The sequence below is a fragment of the Canis lupus genome, chromosome 1 (assembly GCF_048164855.1).
Source record: "Canis lupus baileyi chromosome 1, mCanLup2.hap1, whole genome shotgun sequence".
Taxonomy (NCBI): Eukaryota; Metazoa; Chordata; class Mammalia; order Carnivora; family Canidae; genus Canis; species Canis lupus.
The window spans coordinates 74,617,629-74,639,387 of record NC_132838.1 but is presented as its reverse complement, the minus strand read 5'-3'; the positions used below and the strand labels follow the sequence as shown (position 1 = coordinate 74,639,387).

Sequence of the window (21,759 nt, the reverse complement as noted above, 5' to 3'; positions counted from 1 at the left end):
AAGAGGTGGGCCTGGAACAAGGTTTTGAAGGTAAAGTGGCTTGAGGAGGGCCTCATCATGAATGGCTAGATTCAGTGCTTCTCAAGTGAGGTGAGAAAGGAGTCTTTACAAGAGAGTAGCTGACCTTGGATGCCTTAGCCTAAGCAATATCAGGAGGGTGACCTCCTCAGAGCAACTTGGTGCTGTGTGTCAAAAGCCTAAATAGGATAGGAGGCAGTCTGTGGGAGAGCAGCCTACTGCAGAGTTTTATAGCCTAAAAGGCGTGTGGGAGCCCAGACAGGGTGAGGAGGGCATGTGAATGTGACCTGACCTGGAGTGCTAGAACCTGAGGCAGATAGAGGTATGTATACCTATCGAGGTAGCTATGTGTCTGGCTGTTGGAGACCATGCAAGGGAACAATGGCATCTGTATGGAGGGAGTTTCAGAGCTTATGCCTAGTGAGGAAAGTGTTTCTTTGGAGGGGTGCCCAAGTGTAGGATGTCAGAATAAGTGGGGTGAAGAGAGCCATCTGCACAGGAGGATAGCCCAGAATTGAATATCTGCTTAAGCAGCAAAATGAAGGTGTCAGAAAGGAAAGATGGCTCTGGCGAAAAAAGGAGAACCTTTTTTCAACCTGAGCGGAAACAGGTTGAGGAAAGGTATCTGTACATAAAGGTGATCTGGTGTGGAGTTTCAGAGCTCAAATGGGGTAAGGAGGCATCTCTAGAAGAGTGGCCTGGCATGAAGTGTAAGAGCCCAAACAAGGTAGGCATTATGATGACTTGGCATGTCAGAACCTAAATAAGGTGAGAGCACATCTATGTAAGGGAGGTAGATGTCACTGGTAGGAGATTGTAATGGGCTGAGTAATAGCCCTAAGCATCAAGGTCCTAACCTTATATGTAAGTAAGTAAGGATATTTTGATGAGATAATCTTAGATTATCTGGGTGGGCTCCAAGTGCTATTTAGGTATCCTCAAAAGAGAGGGAGAGATTGGTCACAGGTAAGAGGAGAAGATGATGTGAAGACCAAGGTAGAGATTGGCATGAGCAGGCCAAGGAATACCAATAGCCACAGAAACTGGAAGAAACAATGAACAAACTTTCTCTTAGAGCCTTTGAGTGGAGTGTTGCCCTTGATTTCAGCCCATGAAACTGATACCTAAACTTCGGGCTTTCAAAATTGTAATAAATGTCTATTGTTTTCATCCAATTTGCGATAATTTGTTACAACAGCCTTAGAAACTATTACAAACATTGATTACATACAGTGGAATTGATCATATTTAAAAATGTGTTGAGAACCATGTGTGCCAATGTTTCTCAGGGAGTTATGCTAATTTCTAGAAAGGGAGAAAAGTAGATTGAACTCTACAGTATTGAATTGAAATTAAAGGTATGGGAATAAATTCAGTTTTTAATATGCATAGATTGATACAGAAATGTGTCATAACATTTTTTGGTTCTGTCATCTAGAGAACCTGGGAGCAGTGATACACCAATAGCAGTGAAAACACGTAACATCCAGACCTTACTTCCTAAAATCACTGTCCACTAAAATGACTAGGGAGTGGGAGTTGACCAAGATGGTGATGTTGGAGGCTCCTTTCCTCCCATGGACACACTACTAAATAAATGTGCAGCTACACACAATACTTCTCTCTGAATGAGATCTGAAAATTAGCTGAACAAGTGCTATACATCAGACAGATGGGAAAATACATTAAAACAGGAAAGGGGGGCGCCTGGGTGGCTGAGTCTGTTGAACGTTCAACTCTTGGTCTTGGCTCAAGTTGTGATCTCAAAGGTTGTGAAATTGAGCCCTGTGTGGGCTCAGTGCTCAGTGAGGAATCTGCTTTAAATTCTCTCCTTCTGCCCCTCTCCCCTGCAGTTGCATGAATGTGCTCTTTCTCTCTCTCTCTCTCTCTCTCTCTCTCTCTCTCTCTCTCGTAAATAAATAAATCTTAGAACAAAAAAAAAAAGGTAGGGAAGGCTGAGACATAGTCTCATCATGACTCCCACCCCCAAAACAGCATAATACAATTGGAACAGAAACCCCAACTCCCAGCCTGTACCTGAAAAATAAAAAATTTGGACATCACATCTAGCACCCCAACTTTTAGGACTCCCTCTAGAGGGACAACCACCTAAAATACCTACCTCTGAAAGCCAACAGGTCTTATGTTGACAAGACCCACAAGACTATAGCAAACAAAGAAGCAATTCTTAATAGGTTTGTGAGATTTATTTGTACTCTTTAAAAGTTGCTACCTGAGGGCCAAGCTTCTAATTTAGTAGGCACGAGGGGCTGGCTAGGATCCTCCCCAGAGACCATGGAAGCTAGAGAATACCTTGCCCAGCTACTCCCTCCAACCCACTCCAAGTCACCAGTATTTCCCTAGAAGGAGATTGTATGCATATCTGCATCCTAGCTTTTGCAGATACCACCTGAGGGACGAGACCCAGATTGCCTAGGTCTGTTAGTTAAAGGAGCTTCCATTCATGAGTCTAGCAAACAAAACAATTCTTAATGGACTATCGCTACAGGGCTCAGCACAGAATTAGTCTATCCCTGAAATAGGTTTATCTAGGTACTTTAAAGCTGCTGTCTTAACAATTTAGCAGGCATCCAAAGGCTGGCTGAGTTCTTCCCCAAAGACTGGGGAAACCAGCAGGCACCTCTTCTGCCACCTTCTCCCTCTAGCCTGCTTCAGTAATAAAAACCAGTTACCAGTATCTCCTGGGATGGCACTTGTACACATATCTGGTGCCCAGGCTTCTGCAGCTGCCACTTGGGGGACAAGCCTGTCTCTAATGTCAATGAGGTTGTATCTACATGTACCACAGTAATGTAGCAAAGATACAGTTTTTTAAAGATTTTATTTATTTATTCATGAGAGAGACAGAGGCAGAGACATTGGCAGAGGGAGAAGCAGGCTCTCTACAGGGAGCCTGATGTGGGACTCAATCCTGGGACTCCGGGATCACACCCTGAGTGGAAGGCAGACACTCCACCACTGAGCCACCCAGCTGTCCCAAAGATAAAGTTTTTAATCGGTGTAGCAACTATACACCCAGGCTTAGCCATAAAGGGATTAGGCAGATATGCCTATCTTTCAGTTTTTTCCCTGAAGGCACCTAACTACAGACATTCCCATCTACTGTGTGGGGATCCAGCTTCTAACCAGTTTGCATCTAGGTACTGACTGATTCTTCTCTTTGGGACACTGATGGGTCTTGGTACAGAGAAAAGTGATTTACCTAATTGATAGGTTAAAATAACAGTCACAAAGATTTTCATCATAGTGAGGATGCAATGCATGACTAAAGTAAGAATTTCAACAAGGACATAGAAAATAGATCAAATACCAAAAAGAAATCACAGAGCTGAAGAATACAATAACTGAAATGAAAAATTCAGTAGAGGCGTTCCAGACAGACTAGATCAAGTGGAAGAAAAGATAAACAAACTTGATAGGTCAGTGGAATTCATCCAGAGGAGCAGAAAGAAAAGAAAAAATTCAAAAAGTAAAGATAGCTTATGGGACTATGGGGCGCCATCATAAAAGCAGACCAGTGTATACATTCTAGGGATCCCAGAGAAGAGAAAGAGAGAAAGGAGCAGAAAGCTTGCTCACAAAAATAATAGCTGACTGAAAACTTTCCTAAGCTGGGGAAAGAAACAGACATCCGATCCAGGAAGCCTAGGAAGTACAGACAAGATAAACTCAAAGAGACCCACACCAAGACATACTATGATTAAATTGTCAAAAGTTAAAGACAAAGCATCTGGAAAGCAGCAAAAGAAAAGCAACTTGTTATGTGAAAGTGAACCCCCCTGAGGCTGTCAGTAGATTTTTGAGCAGAAACCTCGTTTGCCACATATATTCATATATTCAAAGTGATAAGCAAAAAACATGCCAACCAAGTACACTTTACCCAGCCAAGTTATTCAGGATTGAAGGAGAGAGTTTTCTAGAAAAGCAGAAGCTGAGGGAGTTCATCATCACCAGACCCACCCTCACAAGAAATGTTAAGGGGAGTTAAGATGAAATGAAAGGTTGCTAATTAGTAGCAGGAAAATGTGTAAAAGTATGTAATATTGGTAAAAGTAAATACATTCAGAAAACTCTAGTGTTATAATGGTGGTGAATAAATCAATTATGACTCTAGTATGAAAATTAAAAGATAAAAGGGGCACCTGGGTGGCTCAGTCACTTGAGCATCTGCCTTTGGCTCAGGTCATGATCCCAGGATCGAGCCTCATATCAGGCTCCCTGCTCAGTTGGAGTCTTCTTCTCCCTCTCCATCTCCCCCTGCTTATGCTCCGTCTCTCTTTCTGTCAAATGAGTAAATCTTTTTTTTTTTTTTTTTAAAGATGGAGATTATGACATCGTGAGCAAAATATGGGGGGGGGGAGGAAGCTTTTTTATGTGTTTGAAGTTATCAGCTTAAAATACTTAGTATGTTTTAATGCAAGTCTTGTAATCACAAAAGAAAAACAGTACAAATACAGAATGTAAAGAGAAAGTAATTCAGAGCATACTGCTATAGAAAATTGCCAAATAGCAATGAAAGAGAACAAGAGAAGGAAAAAGGAATTTACAAAATGATCAGTACAAAATTAACAAAATTAAAGGGAGTTGGTCAGTGTCTTGGTGGCTCAGTCCATTATGATTTTGGCTCAGTTCATGATCTTGGTAGTGAGATCAAGCCCTGCTGGGCATGGAGCCTGTTAAGATTATCTTTCCTCCTCTCCTTCTGCCCCTCCCCTCTCTCTAAAAAAAAACAAAAACAAACAGTAAAAAGAAAAACCAAAATAGTAATAAGCCTATATCTATCAATTATTACTTTAAATATAAATGGATTAAAATCTCTAATTTAAAAAATAGATTATAGTTAAACATTTGTCCATTTTATTTATCTTTTCAAAAACCAGCTCTTCATTGATCTTTCCTTTTGGGGGGGAGGAGGGTCTCTGTTTATTTCCACTCTGATCTTTATTATTTCTTTCTTTCTGCTAACTTAAGGCTTAGTTTGTTCTTTTTCTAGTTCCTTGAGGTGTGTAAAGTTAGGTTGTGTATTTGAGATCTTTCTGATTTAATATATGAATTTTTCCTTATAAATTTCTCTCTCAGAAATGCTTTTGCAGTATCTTGTAGGTTTTGGTATATTGTGTTTCTATTTTCATTTGTTTCCAGGTATTTTTTTATTTGACCTATTGGTTGTTTAGTTTCCACATATTTGTAAATTTCCAGCTTTCTTCCTATTGATTTTTAGTTCATACTGTTGTGGTCAGAAAAGATAGTTGGTTGGTGTGGTTTGTCTTCCTAAATGTGCTAAGATTTGTTTGGTGACCTATTATTTGATCTGTCATGGAGAATGCTTCATACTCACTTAAGAAGAATGTGCATTCTGCTGCTGTTGTATGAAATGTTTTGTGTATTTCTTGTTAGGGTCTCTTTATAGCTCACCTATACAGTTTCCTTACTGACTTTTTTTTTTTGGCCTGGATCATCTATCCATTGTTGAAGGTAGGTATTAAAGTCCCCTGTTGTTAATGTGTTGTCTGTTTCTCTGTTTAGATCTGTTAATACTTGTTTTATATATTTAGGTGTTCCTATGTTTGGTGCATAAATAATTATTTTCTTGATGAATTGATCCCTTTTTTATATATCGACAGTCTTTGTTTTTTATTATAGTCTTTGGCTTAAAGTCTATTTTGTGTGATATAACTATCCTTGCTTTCTTTTGGTCTCTCTTCACATGCTTAAACCTTTTTTTAGCATTATTTACAATAGCCAGTGTATAGGAATGACCTGTCTGTCCATAGATGAATAGATACAGAAAATGTGTATATTATATATATAATACTTATAAAATTCTACTATACCATATGGTTTAAAAAAAATAAAAGATGTTATTTGTGACAATGTGGATAAACCTGGAGAGCATTACACAAAGTTAAATAAACCCAAGAAACACAAATGCTGCATGGTATATATAACATATAAGTGCAGTCAAACCAGAAACTTGAATTCATAGGAACAATAAAAAGATGGTTGCTGGAGGCTTGGGGAAATAAGAAGAGGTTGGTAAAAGAGTATAAACTTTCAGTTATGAGGTTTGAACCTTAAAATGTATGAACATGGTAATTATAGGTTATAACACTGCACTGTGGCTCAGTTGATTAAGCATCTACCATCAGCTCAGGTCATGATCTCAGGGTCCTGGGATGCAGCCCCACATCGGGCTCACTGCTCAGCAAGGAGCTGCTTCTCCCTTTCCCTCTGTCCCCACCTACTGCTTGTGTTCACATGCTTGCTTGCTCTCTCAAATAAGTAAATCTTTTAAAAACAAAAACCTCCAAAAACCTACTGCATGTGTAATTGAAATTTGCTGAGAAAATAGAACTTAAATGTTCTCACCAAAGGAAAAGAACAGTGAATATGTGAGGTGATAAATATATTAATCAACTTGATGGGAGTGTTATGTTTTCATGATGTATACATATATCAGATTATCACATTGTACACTTTAAACATCTTACAATCAATATATGTAGATATGCACATAATATTGTACAGCAAATTCTCATTGGTGATTATGAAAGAATATTCATTGAAGCCATGCGTTTTGCATTGAACAGTTTTGATTTAATGCCTTTTTGTAAGTGTTTTTTATTGTGAAATATATATGACATAAAATTTACTATATTAACCATTTTTAAGTGTACAATTGAGTGGCATCAAGTACATTCACATTATCATGTAACTCTCAGTATTATTCAGCTCTAGAACTTTTCATCTTCCTGAACTGAAACTTCATACTAGTTAAACAATAACTTCCCGTTTCCCCCTTATTCCTAGTAACCACTGTTGTACTTTTTGTCTATGAATTGGGCTATTCCTGGTACGTCATATAAGTGGGATCATGTAATATCTCCTTTTTGTCTGCCTTATTTCACATAAAATAATGTTAAACATTTTATAAAAGGAAATAATGTAGTCAAGAAGTGCAAAATCACTTAACAAATTCTTCGCAGCTTCATTGTTTTCCAGAATTCCTTCCAATTTCAGAACATCCAAAACTTTCAATAAATGTAACTGTAAATTGCCTATGTAACCTTGGGGAGAGATGTCTGAAGATGATATGTCATCTCTATCTCTTGATATACATTTCTGGATGTTTTTTTTTTCTTTTAAGATTTTTATTTATTTAGGGGATCCCTGGGTGGCTCAGCGGTTTAGCACCTGCCTTCAGCCTAGGGTGTGATTCTGGAGTCTCGGGATTGAGTCCCACGTCAGGCTCCTACATGGAGCCTGCTTCTCCCTCTGCTTCTCCCTTTAAAAAAAAAAAAAGATTTTATTTATTTATTCACGAGAGACACAGAGAGAGAGAGATAGAGAAGCCGAGACCCAGGCAGAGGGAGAAGCAGGCTCCATGCAGGGAGTCTGACATGGGACTCAACCCTGGGACTCTAGGATCACACCTTGGGCCAAAGGCAAGTGCTAAACAGCTGAGCCACCCAGGGATCCCCCATTTCTGGATCTTTATTTTGGCATCTAATCAATTTTAATAACTTAGTTTGCTGAGTTATAGTACATTGTTACTATACATCTTATATCCCAAGAACCTTGTACTTTTGTAGAACTTTTTTGCTGTTAATAATGACCAGTTGTTTAACACTCTAAACCAGTGTGCTGTTTAAAATGTTTTGAAATTTCAAATAATTATATAGTTTATTATTTTATTTTTTAATTTATTATTTTTTTAATTTTTATTTATTTATGATAGTCACACAGAGAGAGAGAGAGGCAGAGACACAGGCAGAGGGAGAAGCAGGCTCCATGCACCGGGAGCCTGACGTGGGATTCGATCCTGGGTCTCCAGGATCGCGCCCTGGGCCAAAGGCAGGCGCCAAACCACTGTGCCACCCAGGGATCCCTATTATTTTATTTTTAGAAGAGTGCTAGTGGGAGGGGAAAATCCTTATTTGGCATTCTTACTAAGGAGTATGTTTGAAGTATTTTAACTGGAAAACCAAGATAATTTTTTTATGCTTCGGCATAGTTGGAACTTCAAAAGAAATTCTAGGGCAGCCCTGGTGGTGCAGCGGTTTAGCGCAGCCTGCAGCCCAGGGCGTGATCCTGGAGACCCTGGATCAAATCCCACGTCAGGCTCTCTGCATGGAGCCTGCTTCTCTCTCTGCCTCTCTCTCTCTCTCTCTCTACATCTCTATGAATAAATAAATAAAATCTTTAAAAAATAAAAATAAAAAAACAAAAGAAAGTCTAGAAGTTATCTTGTTTGAACTGTGTGTCCAATTCATGAAAACCTGATTAAGCAAAGCTCACTCTGGGTAGAAAGTGATATGAATTTTCTTCTTTTCAGACTCATTTTGTAAGGGCTCTTTGGGTTATTTTAAAGATTATTTATTTATTTATTCATGAGAGACAGAGAAGGAGAGAGAGGCAGAGACACAGGCAGAGAGAAGCAGGCTCCATGCAGGGAGCCCAACGTGGGACTCGATCCCGGGTCTCCAGGATCATGCCCCGGGCTGAAGGTGGCCCTAAACCACTGCCCTTCGGGTTATTTTAATAGAAGCCAGGTGAGGTAAATTGTGTGGTAGAGAAGATAAATGTAGGGTGGGGAAATGTTAGAGCAGTTTATTCCAGGAGGCATGTGAGTGTGGTAAAACTTCTTGTAAGGTTTCATAGTTTATGTTGTCATGAAACCAGATACAAACTCCTGCCTGGTTTTTAGCCCCTTTCCTGTACAATTATTCTCTGTTCTGAGCAACTTCTTCAGTCTCTCTTATCTCAGTTTTTCTGTTTGTCTCTGCTCAGGCAGGTTATTATGTCTTGTACAGGACAGTTACAGTGTTCTTATGTATGAGATTCAGCAACAGCTGAGACTTAAAAATAGTTACTAGGAATAACTTTAACCATTAACAAGGATTAGGTCCAGAGAGGTGTTTGTAGGGGGGTGATTTAAGTATATGTGGAGAATGGAGAGAAACATACAGATACCTTCTAACTTTATGCAGAGGGACTTTGTCCCCATTCTGTTTATATGCATATATTTTTACTTCCTAAGTTTGGAGAAATTATAATTTGGAAAATTGGAGCTCCTCATGGAAAAAAGCAAAGGGACCATATTCTGTCCTCTAGGCCTTTGATATGCTTAGAATATTTTTCCTGACCAGTGTTTTGCTAACTTATCATTTGAGTCTTTCCTTAGATTTCACTTATCAGTCTTTCATCTAATTTTTCCATGGATTAGATGGTCATGTTACATCCTGAGCTTATCCACAGTGAATTAAAGTTGCTTGTTGTATTTGTCTAGACTAGTGTTTCTCAACTGGGGCCTCCCAGGGACATTTGGCAATGTCTGGACCCATTTTTGGTTTCATAGTTAAGGGGATGCTACTGGCATCTAGCGGGTGTAGGTCAAGAATGCTGCTTATAAACCCCTGTAGTCTGTAGGACAGCTGAATTCGTTTTACGTGTTAATGCTGTTTTATGTTGCTTTCTTTTTTTAATTTATTTCAGAGAGAGTGCCTGTGTGAGCAGGGGAAGGGGGAGAAGGAGAAGGAGAGAGAGAATCTCAAGCAGATTCTGTGCTAAGCATGGAGCCCAACTTGGGGCTCATTCCCACAACCCTGATCATGACCTGAGCCAAAATCAAGAGAGGCATAACCAATCAGGCAACCTTTTATGTTGCATGTTTAAATTCGTACAAAAATGTAGAATATATTTGATGCCCATTTCCCATTAATATTTACTTTTCATGGTAATATAGATTTTCATGAGTAGCTGTATCTTCTATTTATGGTTTATTTATTTATTTTTTAAATTTTTTTTTCTTTATTTATTTATGATAGTCACAGAGAGAGAGAGAGAGAGAGAGGCAGAGACACAGGCAGAGGGAGAAGCAGGCTCCATGCACCGGGAGCCCGACGTGGGATTCGATCCCGGGTCTCCAGGATCGCGCCCTGGGCCAAAGGCAGGCGCCAAACCGCTGCGCCACCCAGGGATCCCTATTTATGGTTTAAAGCCTTAAGATATGTCTATTAAGAATAAGAGAATATTTCTGGGTAATACTTATAGATGAAAATTAGAGTGCTTTCAGGGAAAATAAAGATAATATAGTATTTGAGTATTTAGATTCTGTGCATTTATCATTAAAGCCCAAAATGTATTCATATTGGTATGGTAAAGAAACTTCTTACAGAATCCTCATTGCAACACTTACCTTAAATGAAAGGTTATAAATCAGAAATTCAGACTGTTTTGTTATACTGGTAACAGTCTTTCATTTTATTTTGAGTATGAAATCTTGTCATTCACGAAACATGTATCCAGTGTCTTTTATGAGCCAGGCATTTAGGTGTTCAGGACACAAGCCAGTTCTTCTCTTTCAAAAGAGCTGAGGGAGAATTCATGTAATCTCACATGGATAGTGTAGCAGTATATATACACAGTACTCAGGGGGTTCCAAGCATAAGAGGGAATCCAAGCTATAGTAGGTCTCTCAGGCTAAGAATAGGTGTAGATTTTATAGGCAGAGCAAATAGTGAATAAATAAAGAGGCATAAGAGATCATGATACTTGTAAGTCAGTGGGCTTGGTTATAGCTTAGGTGCTTAGGAAGTGGAGCATGTTTAAAGGTGACTCAGAAAAAAGTTAAAACTGTGACTCTCATACAGATATAAAAATGAATATGTGTTAAGGATTTTGTTGAAGTCAGTGAAATAACTAGACATGAAGTTTTAAAACATTCAAAGTTAGGGAAGCTTGGGTGGCTCAGTCAGTTAAGCATCTGCTTTGGCTCAGGTCATGATCCAAGGGTCCTGGGATCAGACCTCATGTCAGGCTCTTTGGTTGTTGGGGAGCCTGCTTCTTGTTCTGCCCCTCCCCCTCGCTTGTGTATGTTCTCTCTCTTTTTCTCTCTCTTTGTCTTTCATTCTCTCACACTCTCTCTCAAATAAATAAAAACCTTTAAAAATTTTTCAAATTTACCTGGAGCATTGGAATATTGAAATTATACGTGGAGGCAAATCTCTTCTGTAGAGTTGGGAGGAAGTCAGGTGAATCTCTGCCAGGACAGAATTTGCATGTCTTCTGTTAGTTACCTAAAGTTTATAGATTTGTAAAATAGCTGCCTTGAATCAATCTGACAGTGCATAGTTTTTCGTTGGAGTACAGATTTTTTTTTTTCTATAGGAGTGGCAGGAATTTTAAAGTACCATCCAGTGCCTTAGCAGTGATCTTGTACTGTATAAAATAGGGAACCAACAAATTTTTGGATTAGTGGAATGAAATCACATTGTCATTTAGATAAAACAATTGAGATGGCAGTGTACAGAATTAAGGAGGGAGTATTCAGCTTAGGGGAATGAGTTAGGCTTTTGCAATGACAGTATAAGCGAAGGGGGGGTGGTCAGTGGATGTTAGGATGTAGAATACTTTTAAGACTTATGCACTGAATAAATCAGACAAGGAGGTTTCTGGCCTAAGCAATTGCAAGGGCTGTCGGTCATTTTATTGAGAAAGGGAATATAAGGAATATAAGGAGTAGCAGTGTTTGGGACAAGATAATGGTAGTTTTTAGACATGTGCCTTTTGAGATGATATAGGGTACCAAGGTAGAAATGTCCATTATGCAGTTAGAATTCCGGTTTGGAGCCCAGAAGGAGGATTCTGGGCTAATGATTTTAGCCTGGAAAGCATGAGTTAAATTGGAATTTGTATAAGAATACATAACTTCAACCAGGGAGGACTTAAGTACAGAGAAGAAGAAGAAGACCAAGAAGCTTAGGGGGCATCTTTATTTGTTTGATCTTTAGGAATAATTACATATGTCACAAGAGCATTATTATAATTTGGTTAAATACCAGTCTTTTCATTCTTAATAATGACACCTGCTTAACTTAACTTTTTTTAGCGGGGGGAGGATCTAAGGGAGAGAATCTTAAGCAGGCCCCACACCCAGAGTGGAGCCTGAGGCAGGGTTCACTCTGACAACCCTGATACCATGACGTGAGCTGAAATCAGGAGTTTGAATGCTTAACAGACTGAGCCATTCAGGCACCCCATACTTAGCTTAATTTTATCTTTCAGTAACATCTGAAGCCATTTTATTTATTTTTGGTTTATAGCCTCTTTGTAGTATAACAAGAGAACCTCAATTCCCAGATTCTTAATCACTTCTCATTTCATATACTTGTTCATTTTAGATTTCAAATTGAGAGAAACTTACTTTGGAGTCTTGCACTAGTGTGAAAAGTGAGGTCACAGTGGACAGAGTGTGGGAAAGAGGAGATCACCCTTAGGTCTCTTATAAAAGGTTATTTATATTTTAAAGCACTCTTCTATAATTAATGTCAGTACCAAATGTATTCCAGACTCATGAGGTTGGGGCATGGACTGTTCTCTGTTTTATGTTATTATGTAACTGAGTTTGAGTTGATTATACTGTTAAGTGATTGAAGGGAAGACATCCCATTTTACCTTTTTCTCTGCAATCTCATGGTTTTCTCATGAGATGGTTAATCTCATGGTTACAGCATTGCTTTTTTTTTTTTTTTTAAGGAAATATATTCACTTTTTTGGTCCCACTTTTAGCTTATGGTTAATTTTGAGCAACCCCTTTCTGTCCCACTTTTAGCTTATGGTTAATTTTAGCAACCCCTTTCTGTCACTGTTATCAGTTCCATGTAGGTGGGAAGTACAACTTTTAGGCTATTAAATCTGTTTATCTCGTTTTTAAAATGCACATGTATAGATGTTTGTAAACTATAAAATTCATTTAGACAATACTGTGACAAGAATTTGAAGATGCTTTTGAAATTGGCGTTTCTCTTTTTATATTTCTTAGTTTTTGAAATTTAAGATGCAGTGAAGCATTGAAAATCTTCCTTATTTTTCCTTTTTAGATCATCCAATTATGATGGGTTTTGAGCCCCTTGTTAACCAGAGGCTACTTCCACCTACCTTCCCTCGATATGCAAAAATAATTAAAAGGGAAGAAATGGTCAACTATTTTGCAAGATTGATAGATAGAATAAAAACTGTTTGTGAAGTGGTCAATTTAACAAATTTGCATTGTATCCTGGTAAGTACAAATCTCTCTTCTGGAATATGATTTTGATTGAACAACAGAATAGTTTATCACTTTTTAGAAGCTGTCTCAGGTAAATAATATTGCTTACTTATTTTCCTTGATAGCCGGGAATTAAGTGTTGTATGTGTGTTGTCTATTTGTTTCTATTTAATCTTCTTAAGGATTGTATATTATCCATCTTAGAGATTAAAAAAACTAAAGTTTAGATAATTCACCCAAGTTTTAAGAATGGGGATTTAAACCCTGGATTCTGTCTTCAAAACTTTTTATACATAAATATGCGTGTGGGTGTGTGTGGGTGTGTACACATATATAGGCATATCCATATATACATAAACACATAAATGTATACTTTTATACAAAAAAATAGATCATGTTGTTTGTAGCCTGCTTCTATCACTAATCTCTGTATCATGAATATCTTTCTTTTTATGTCAATGAGTACACATTTTTCTACATTATTTAAATAGCTACATGATATTCAATTGTAAGCATATATCACAGTTTTTTTCTAGTCCATTCATATGGAATTACGTTTAGGTCATTTTCAGTGTTTTACTGTTATAAACTACTAAAATGAGCATCTCTGTAGGTGAACCTTCATATTGTCTGCTTCCTTCTTCCTTAAGGTAAATTCCCAAACCATGAAGTTGCTGGGTGAAAGAGTATATACATTTTTACATATGTTTTAATATATTTTATTTAAATTCAATTTGCCATTTTTACATATTTTTGGTTACTTTTCTGCATAGATTAAAGTACAAAAAAGCAATGTCTATAAAGGTTACGAAGGTAGAAGATATGCAAAATAATAGTGTTGTTATTTAGACATAATTACACTAATTTATTTCATACAATTTTGTATAGCGGCAGATAATTCCCAGCCCATGTCATTTTCTATGTGAGGTTTTCCTTGCTGGTTCCAGGTTGCTTCTGTACCTGGATTCCTTGAGCTGATGAAATACCTTGCTTACATTCCTAGAATTTGAGCATCAGACTGAGATGTAGATGGTCAACAAAGATTTGTGCTTTTGTTTGTGCTCTTTCTTGTAATAACTTTATTTTGCCTTCTAATTCTTTGTCATTTAAGCCCAGCTTAAGTCTTCATTCCTTAGTGAAACTTTCATGATTGTATCTTTATTACCTCATTTCTGTTTGCTTTCTTTTTAGTAGTTTTGTTCTTATTCTGTCTTAAGAACCATAGAATCTTAAAGATAGGAAAGATCATAGACATAACCTAGTTCATTTTGCAGTTCATTGTACAGCTAAACAAAGTAAGAATTAGAGGGCTTGTTACCAAATTTAGATGATTGGTTAGTGGCATATGTGGAATTAGAATAGAGCTTTTAATCTTATGTCACATTCATTTTGGATTCTTAATTGTTACATGAATATATATTTGTATTCAGATTAATTGTAGGATTTTAGAAGACCATCAGTGTGAATTGGAATAAGAAAAAATAATGCAACAGTTGGAATTTTCTCTTTTGGCAGAGGGTTATGGATTGCCTTGTCAGGGAGGTGAATGCTGAATGACACACACAATAAATAGAGGGGGCTGGGAGAGCCTGGCCTGGACTGCCAGCACTGAACATAAAGAGGGCATAGAAGGGGAAGAGTCTGGATCCCTGGAACAGTTGGGACAGGAATAGGTGGTGGTAGTGGGGGAATGTGGCTAAGGCCAAGAATTGAGAAGATTAAAGTTAGAGAAGAGAGGGGACCAAATATTTGATGGTTTTGTATAAGAAACCTGTTACGATTAGGATAAAGTGCCAGATTATAAGGTGTGCTTATATCCAAGATAAATCATCTCTGGAAAATTGGGAATGGACATGAGCACACACACTGAAAAAGAAGTAAACAGGAAAAATGTACAATCTTACTAGTAATTGAAGAAATACAATTTATAACAACTTGATTGAAAAGTACAGTAATACTTAATCTTGGAGGGAAATAGTTGTTCTACTGTACTTCTGTGGCTGTGCCTCTCAAAAGTCTTAAAAATGTATATAGCCTGATCCAGCAACTCCCATTCTAGAGATTTAGCATTAAGAAAATCATCTAAGATATATGCAAAGATGAACTAAAGAGGTATTTGGTTCATCATCATTTTTAATCTTGAAAAACTAAAAACAGGAATGCCTGGGTGGCTCAGCAGTTGAGCGTCTGCCTTCGGGTCCGGGTGTGATCTTGGAGTTACGGGATTGAGTCCCACATTGGGCTCCCTGCATGGAGCCTGCTTTTCCCTCTGCCTATGTCTCTGCCTCTCTCTTTCTGTGTCTCTCATGAATAAATAAAATCTTAAAAAAAAAAAAAAAAGAAAAGAAAAACTGAAAACAGTTTAAATGCCCACTACTGACACTACCATCCTATATATAGTATGTGTAGAATATATGCCATACTGACATTACAAAGCATGTTAGAGGAAAATACTGACACAGGGAAATGTTTATGGATGTCAAATTATGTTTCAGAATATATTATCTATTTTATACATTGTCACACAGAGAAGTATTTATCAGAAACAGGCAAATTCAATTTTAAAAAGATTGGAATAACAAATACCAAAATGTCAGTTATGACTCTATAGTTTATGCTCTGCATGTTTATGCATTTTCACGTTCAAACTTTATGCAAGATCAATATGGGTGGGGCAATTAAGAAACTGAATTAGGGGATCCCTGGGTGGCTCAGCGGTTTGGCGCCTGCCTTTGGCCCGGGGCGCGATCCTGGAGTCCCGGGATCCAGTCCCGCATCGGGCTCCCGGCATGGAGCCTGCTTCTCCCTCTGCCTGTGTCTCTGCCTCTCTCTCTCTCTGTGTGTCTATCATAAATAAATAAATAAATAAATAAATAAATAAATAAATAAATAAATAAATAAATAAATCTTAAGGAAAAAAAAAAAAAAGAAACTGAATTAACAATTTGCAGCCATATAGAGACGACATGGTGTAAGGGACCACAGTAGACATAGGGAGATAAATTAAGAAACCATACTGCAGTCCAAGGGAGAGAGGATGGTAACTTGAGTTAGAAGGATGGCAGGGAGATGATGTGGCTTGTCAGAGTTCAAACTGTGTATGAACAAAAATTGATAGCTTGTTGTTGTTGAATTAAATATGGGGCATGAGAGAGCTCTCAGGAAGGTCTCTGAATTTCCAACTGGCAAATTTTGATACGTTGTGATGCTGTTCAAACGGGGAAACTCTCAAAGACCTTTAGTCAGCTGAGAGTCGTAGTGAAGCTGAATTTGAGGTGCCTTTGAGATATGCAGAGATATTGAATAGATACTATATGGATAGAGTTTAGAAATCTGTGCTAGATATGTAATTTGGATATATCAAAGCATGAGTGTGGAGAAGATTGTAAGGGAAAAAGCATATAGCTTGAGAAAAGAAAATAATCTGGAACTAAACTTTGAACCCCAGAGCAGACCCGAGAAGTGGCCACAAAGGAAGAAACTCATGAAAGGTTTTATTTTACCAGAATGAAGTCCTGTCAAATACTGCTGAGAGGTCAGATGAAAGAAGTGAATAAGGTCCACAACAAATGTTGGTTTGATGTGGTATTAGAGGACCGTGATGCCTAGAGCAAAAAACTAGACTAGCATGTGTTGATGACGGAGGGGCCTTTGGATAGAGACGACGGTTCAGTCAACTCTTTCAGAAAGTCTGGCTGAGAAGGGAGCAGTGGAGAGAGAAATGTGGAGCATGTAACAGTTTCTTTTTCAAACTGGAGGAAATTGACTACATAAATATAAATGGGAGGATCTGGAATAAAGGGAGAACTTAAATATCTAGATAAGGATGGATTATTGACAATGTGTAATGTTCCTGAAAAGAATAGAAGGAATGGAGTCTGTAATACAAATAGAGGGCTTCCGTTGTTGAAGTGGGCAAGGAAAGAAGCGGAGTACAAATGTTAGATAACGTTTAGAGCCAGAAGTGGAGGGATTTCCTGTTGGTAGATGACTTAATTTTTTTTGCAATGTTAAGTGGGAGGACATCTATACTAGAGAACATTTACTTTGAGAAGTGTGAGCAGAGTATAAAAGTTAATTGTGAAAAAAGTGAATTGTCTAGAGAAATTTGATAAGTTTTAGAAGAGCCCTCATTTAAATTGAGGATCATGAGTCTGGAAAATACAGAAAAATATGAAAATAATAACTACTATAATCTACTGAAGTTAACATTGTAGTATATTTTCTTACCTTTTTTCTTTTATCTATGTATAAACCCATATATAGTTTTCTAAGCATATCTTGGATGTCAGAAGAATCAGGAACAGTTACATAAATCCACTTGGCCTGGTTACTTGGTATTTATTTCTGTGAAGTAGGAAGTAAACCTCTGCTGTCAGCAAATTATTATTAATGCTATTATTTTCATAGTGTGCAAATTTAATATTGGTATCCACACAGTTGTACTTTTGGTCAATTAATAAAAAGTCTCAAAAATCATCCATTGTCCCATTGATACAATTAAGACAATTCCTATAGAAATGATCCTTAGCGCTTTGTCCTATTTTAACTCTGGTAGTATATGATTTTCAGAATTCTGACAAAAATGACGTGCTATATACAAACATTTCCAGCTTTTATTAAATCTGTTAATGACATTATTTTTTCTCTGTGTATCAGGATTTTTTCTGTGAATTTAGTGAACAATCACCTTGTGTTCTTTCAAGATCTCTATTGCAAGTGAGTTCTATTTAGTATTGTAATACTTTTTTAAACATCAAATTTTATATGTTAACATTGTTTTATTGATTGCTGGAACAAAAGTAGATGCTTTTAAAGGATATTCAACAGTTAATGTTACATTTTTGTGATTAGAAGTATTGTAGGCATTCATCAAGATCATATCCTGGGCTGTAAAACAAACCTTAATTTAAAACGATTAAAATCATACAAAGTATGCTCTCTATTTTGGACTTAAACTGGTAAATCAATAACAAAGATTTTTGGAATTTTCAGTATATTTGGAAATTAACACATTTCTAAGCAAAACTCGTGAGCCAAAGAGGAGATCTTGAGGATAATTACAAAATATTTTGAACTGAATGAAAATGAAAATATAACCTACAGAATCTTTGGGATATAATTGAGGAAGTGCTTTGAGGAAAATTTACAAAATTAAATGTTTATATGAGAAAAAGAAGGTGGTCACCAGTGGGATTGGAGTTTGGGGAGGATGGGTGACAGGTGAAGGGGATTAAGAGGTACAGACTTCCAGTTATAAAATAAATAAGTCACAGGGATGAAGAGTACCTCATGGGACTATAGTCAAAAATATTGTAATGAATTTGGTGACGATGGTTAACTACACTTACCATGGTGAGAATTTTACAGTGTATAAAATTATTGAATCACTGTGTTATACACCTGAAACTAATTATAATACTGTATGTTAGCTATACTTGAGTTAAAATTTTAAAAGAAAAGCCTGAATAATTTAAGCTTCTACTTAAAAAAAAAAAAAAAAAAAAAAACAAATGAAACTCAAAGCAAGCAGAAGAAAGGAAATACCAAAGATAAAAGCAGAAATCAGTAAAATAGGAAACATTGATAAACAGTAAAGAAAATTGATGTAACCAAAAACTTAGTTCTTTTGAAAATATCAATAAAGGGGCTCCTGACTGGCTCAGTTAGAAGAGCATGTGACTCTTGATCTCCCGTTGAATTCAAGCCCCCTGCTGGGTGTAGAGACTACTTAAATAAACAATACTTTAAAAATAACTGAGCCCTTAAAAAACAAAAAAAAAAATCAATAAAATTGAAGAACCTCTAACCAGATAGAACAAGAAATAAAGAAGGTACAGATGAGCAGTATCAGAAATGAAAAAGAGTATTATTACTACAGTCCCCAAAAGGATATATGGGAAATATTCTAAACAACTCTTATGTCCATAAATTCAAAAACAGAGATGAAATGGACCAGTTTCTTGAAGGACACTACCAAAACTCACAAAGATATAACTTGAATGATCTTGTATCTATTAAAGAAATTGAATTCAGAATTCATAGCTTAAAACTTTCCAACAAAGAAAATTCCAGGTCAATTCTATACAATCTCTTCCGGAAAATAGAAGAAACAACAATACTTATAAAGCCAGCAATATCTCAGTAGCAAAACCCAACAAAGACATTAAAGCATGGAAAATTGTAGACATATTATGAGCATAGATAGAACAACCTTAAAGTATTATCATATTCAAATTCAGCAGTATATAAAAAAAGATAATATATCATGACCAAGTTGGTTTTATCCCAAGAATGCAAGCCTGGTTCAACATTCAAAAATCAGTTGGTGTAATCCACCATACAATCTAAAGTCTCAGCAGATTGAAGAAAAGCATTTGACATAATTCAACACCCATTCATGATAAAAACTCTCAGCAAAACTAGGAATAGAAAAAAACTTCCTTAACCTGATAAAGGGTATGTACAAAAAGTCTGTAGCTAACATCATACTTAATGATGAAAGATTAAATCCTTTTCTCCTAAGATGGGGAGTAAAGAGTCCCACTCTTATTCAACATCGTACAGATAGTTCATGACTTAAGAGGGTTCAACTTATGATTATAAACTTTATGGATGATATGAAAGCACTATACATTTAGTAGAAACCATGCCCCATATTTTGAATTTTGATGTTTTCCTGGGCTAGCATTATGCAGTGTAATACTCTGTTATGATGCTGGTCATGACTAGCGAGCCACAACTCCCACTCAGCTACATGATCACAAGGGTAAACAGATATAACCATTCTGCTTTTCACTTTCACTATATTATTCAATAAATTACAGAAGATATTCACACTTCATTATCAAATAAGCTATGTGTCAGATGATTTTGCCCCCAGTAGGCCAATTTAAGTGCTCTGAGCATGTTTAAAGTAGGCTAGGCTAGGTATGATATTCAATATGTTAGATGTATTAAATAAATTCATTGCAACGTAGATTATTTTCAACTTACACTGGGTTTATTGGGACATAGTTGAGGGAGAGCTGTATTGGCAATTTTAGCCAGTGAAAAAAGGCAGGAAAAAAACCATACAGTTGAAAAGGGAAAAAATACTTTTTTTACAGACATTATTTTCTATATAAAATGTCAAGGAATCTACAAAGATGTTCCTAGACCAGATGGGTGCATTTAAGAAGAACACAGGAGATGAGATCAATATACGAAAAGCAGTTGTATTTCTATATATTTGTAATGAACAATGGGAAATCAAAAATTTAAAAACAGTACTATGTACAACACAAAAAACTAAATACTTAGGTAGAAACTAACACCTATTTATAGAACCTGTATGCTAAAAAACTATGAAGTACTGGTTAAAGAAAACAAAAACCTAAATAAATGAAAAGATATATCTGGTTTATGGATTGGAAGACTTAATATTTCTAAAAAGTTAGTTCTTCCCAAAATTGATCTACAGATACAGAGCAGTCTCAATCAAAATCATAGCAGGATTTTTGTAGATGTCAAAGACTGATTCTAAAATTTATAAGGAAAGGCAGAGGAACTAGAATAGCCAAAACAGTGGTGCAAAAAAGAGCAAAGTTGGGGAACTCAACTACATGACTGCAGGAGAGGTATGGTGTTGGCAAAATGGATCTGTGGAACCAAGAGGAAAGCCAATAAGTCTTATCCTTTAATCAGTCCTTTATTATATAGTACCGTGTTATATATTTCTTTATTAGTTAACATGATCAACTGATCAGTTATTAAATGATCAGTTATTTTTGTCAAAACACAAAGGCAAATCAGTGGAGAAATGGTATCCTTTTCAACAGTGGTCCAAGAACATTTGGACAGACATAGGCAAAAAAAGTTGACTCAGAATGCATCATAAATCTAAAATATAATACTATAAAACTTTTACAAGAAAGGATAGGAGAAAATCTTTGTGACTTTAGAAAACAGAATACTTAGGTATGACATTAAAAACAATTCATAAAAATGATAAATTGATCAATTTAAAACTAATTCTGTGGAAGACCTTGTTAAGAAAATGAAAAGAGACTACAGAGTGGGAGAAAATATTTGCAAATCCATGTGAGGCAAAAGACTTGTATTATACAAAGAACTCTGTGAACACAGCAGTAAGAACAGACAACCCAGTTTTTAATGGGCAGCAAATTTGAACACTTCAGTATGAAAACATACTGAACATAATTGGATTAGGGATATGCAAATTAAACCACAGTAAAATAACACTACCCACTTTTTGTGATATCTTTTAAGAAGAAAAACTGACAATACTAAGTGCTGGTGGTAAGGATGTATTTACTGATAGGAATGTGAACTGCTACAGCCACTTTGTAAAACAATTTGTCAGATTCTTATAAAATTAAATATACAGATCCTACTCCTGCTTGATGTTTGCCTAACAAGTGAAATCCTATGATCTCCTGGAAACTTGTATGTAAATGTTTATACCTGTTTGGTTCATGATCACCCAAAACTGGAAACAATCCAAATGTGTTAGGAAATCAAGAAAGGCATAATATGGTAATTTTCTCCCTTGTTCATGGAGAAAATTAAATGTAAATTATTATTAAATAATACTTTAAATTTAATTATGAAGTCTATTTTTCCAGTTTCAGAAAGTGTGTATGTATTCCCAGATGTTCATTAGAGAAAGA

At 36.5% G+C, this 21,759-nt stretch overlaps 1 protein-coding gene across 8 annotated transcripts in view; it reads left to right on the top strand.

Annotated features, from left to right (window-relative positions):
* Nucleotides 1-21,759, top strand: part of NAA35 (N-alpha-acetyltransferase 35, NatC auxiliary subunit) — a 110,125-nt gene that overhangs the window by 62,081 nt on the left and 26,285 nt on the right. For all 8 annotated transcript variants that reach the window (XM_072835587.1, XM_072835568.1, XM_072835562.1 and 5 more), the window contains 2 exons: nucleotides 12,921-13,099; nucleotides 17,747-17,806. In XM_072835587.1, coding sequence (XP_072691688.1) covers nucleotides 12,921-13,099; nucleotides 17,747-17,806 — 239 coding nt within the window. The remainder of the gene's footprint in view (nucleotides 1-12,920; nucleotides 13,100-17,746; nucleotides 17,807-21,759) is intronic.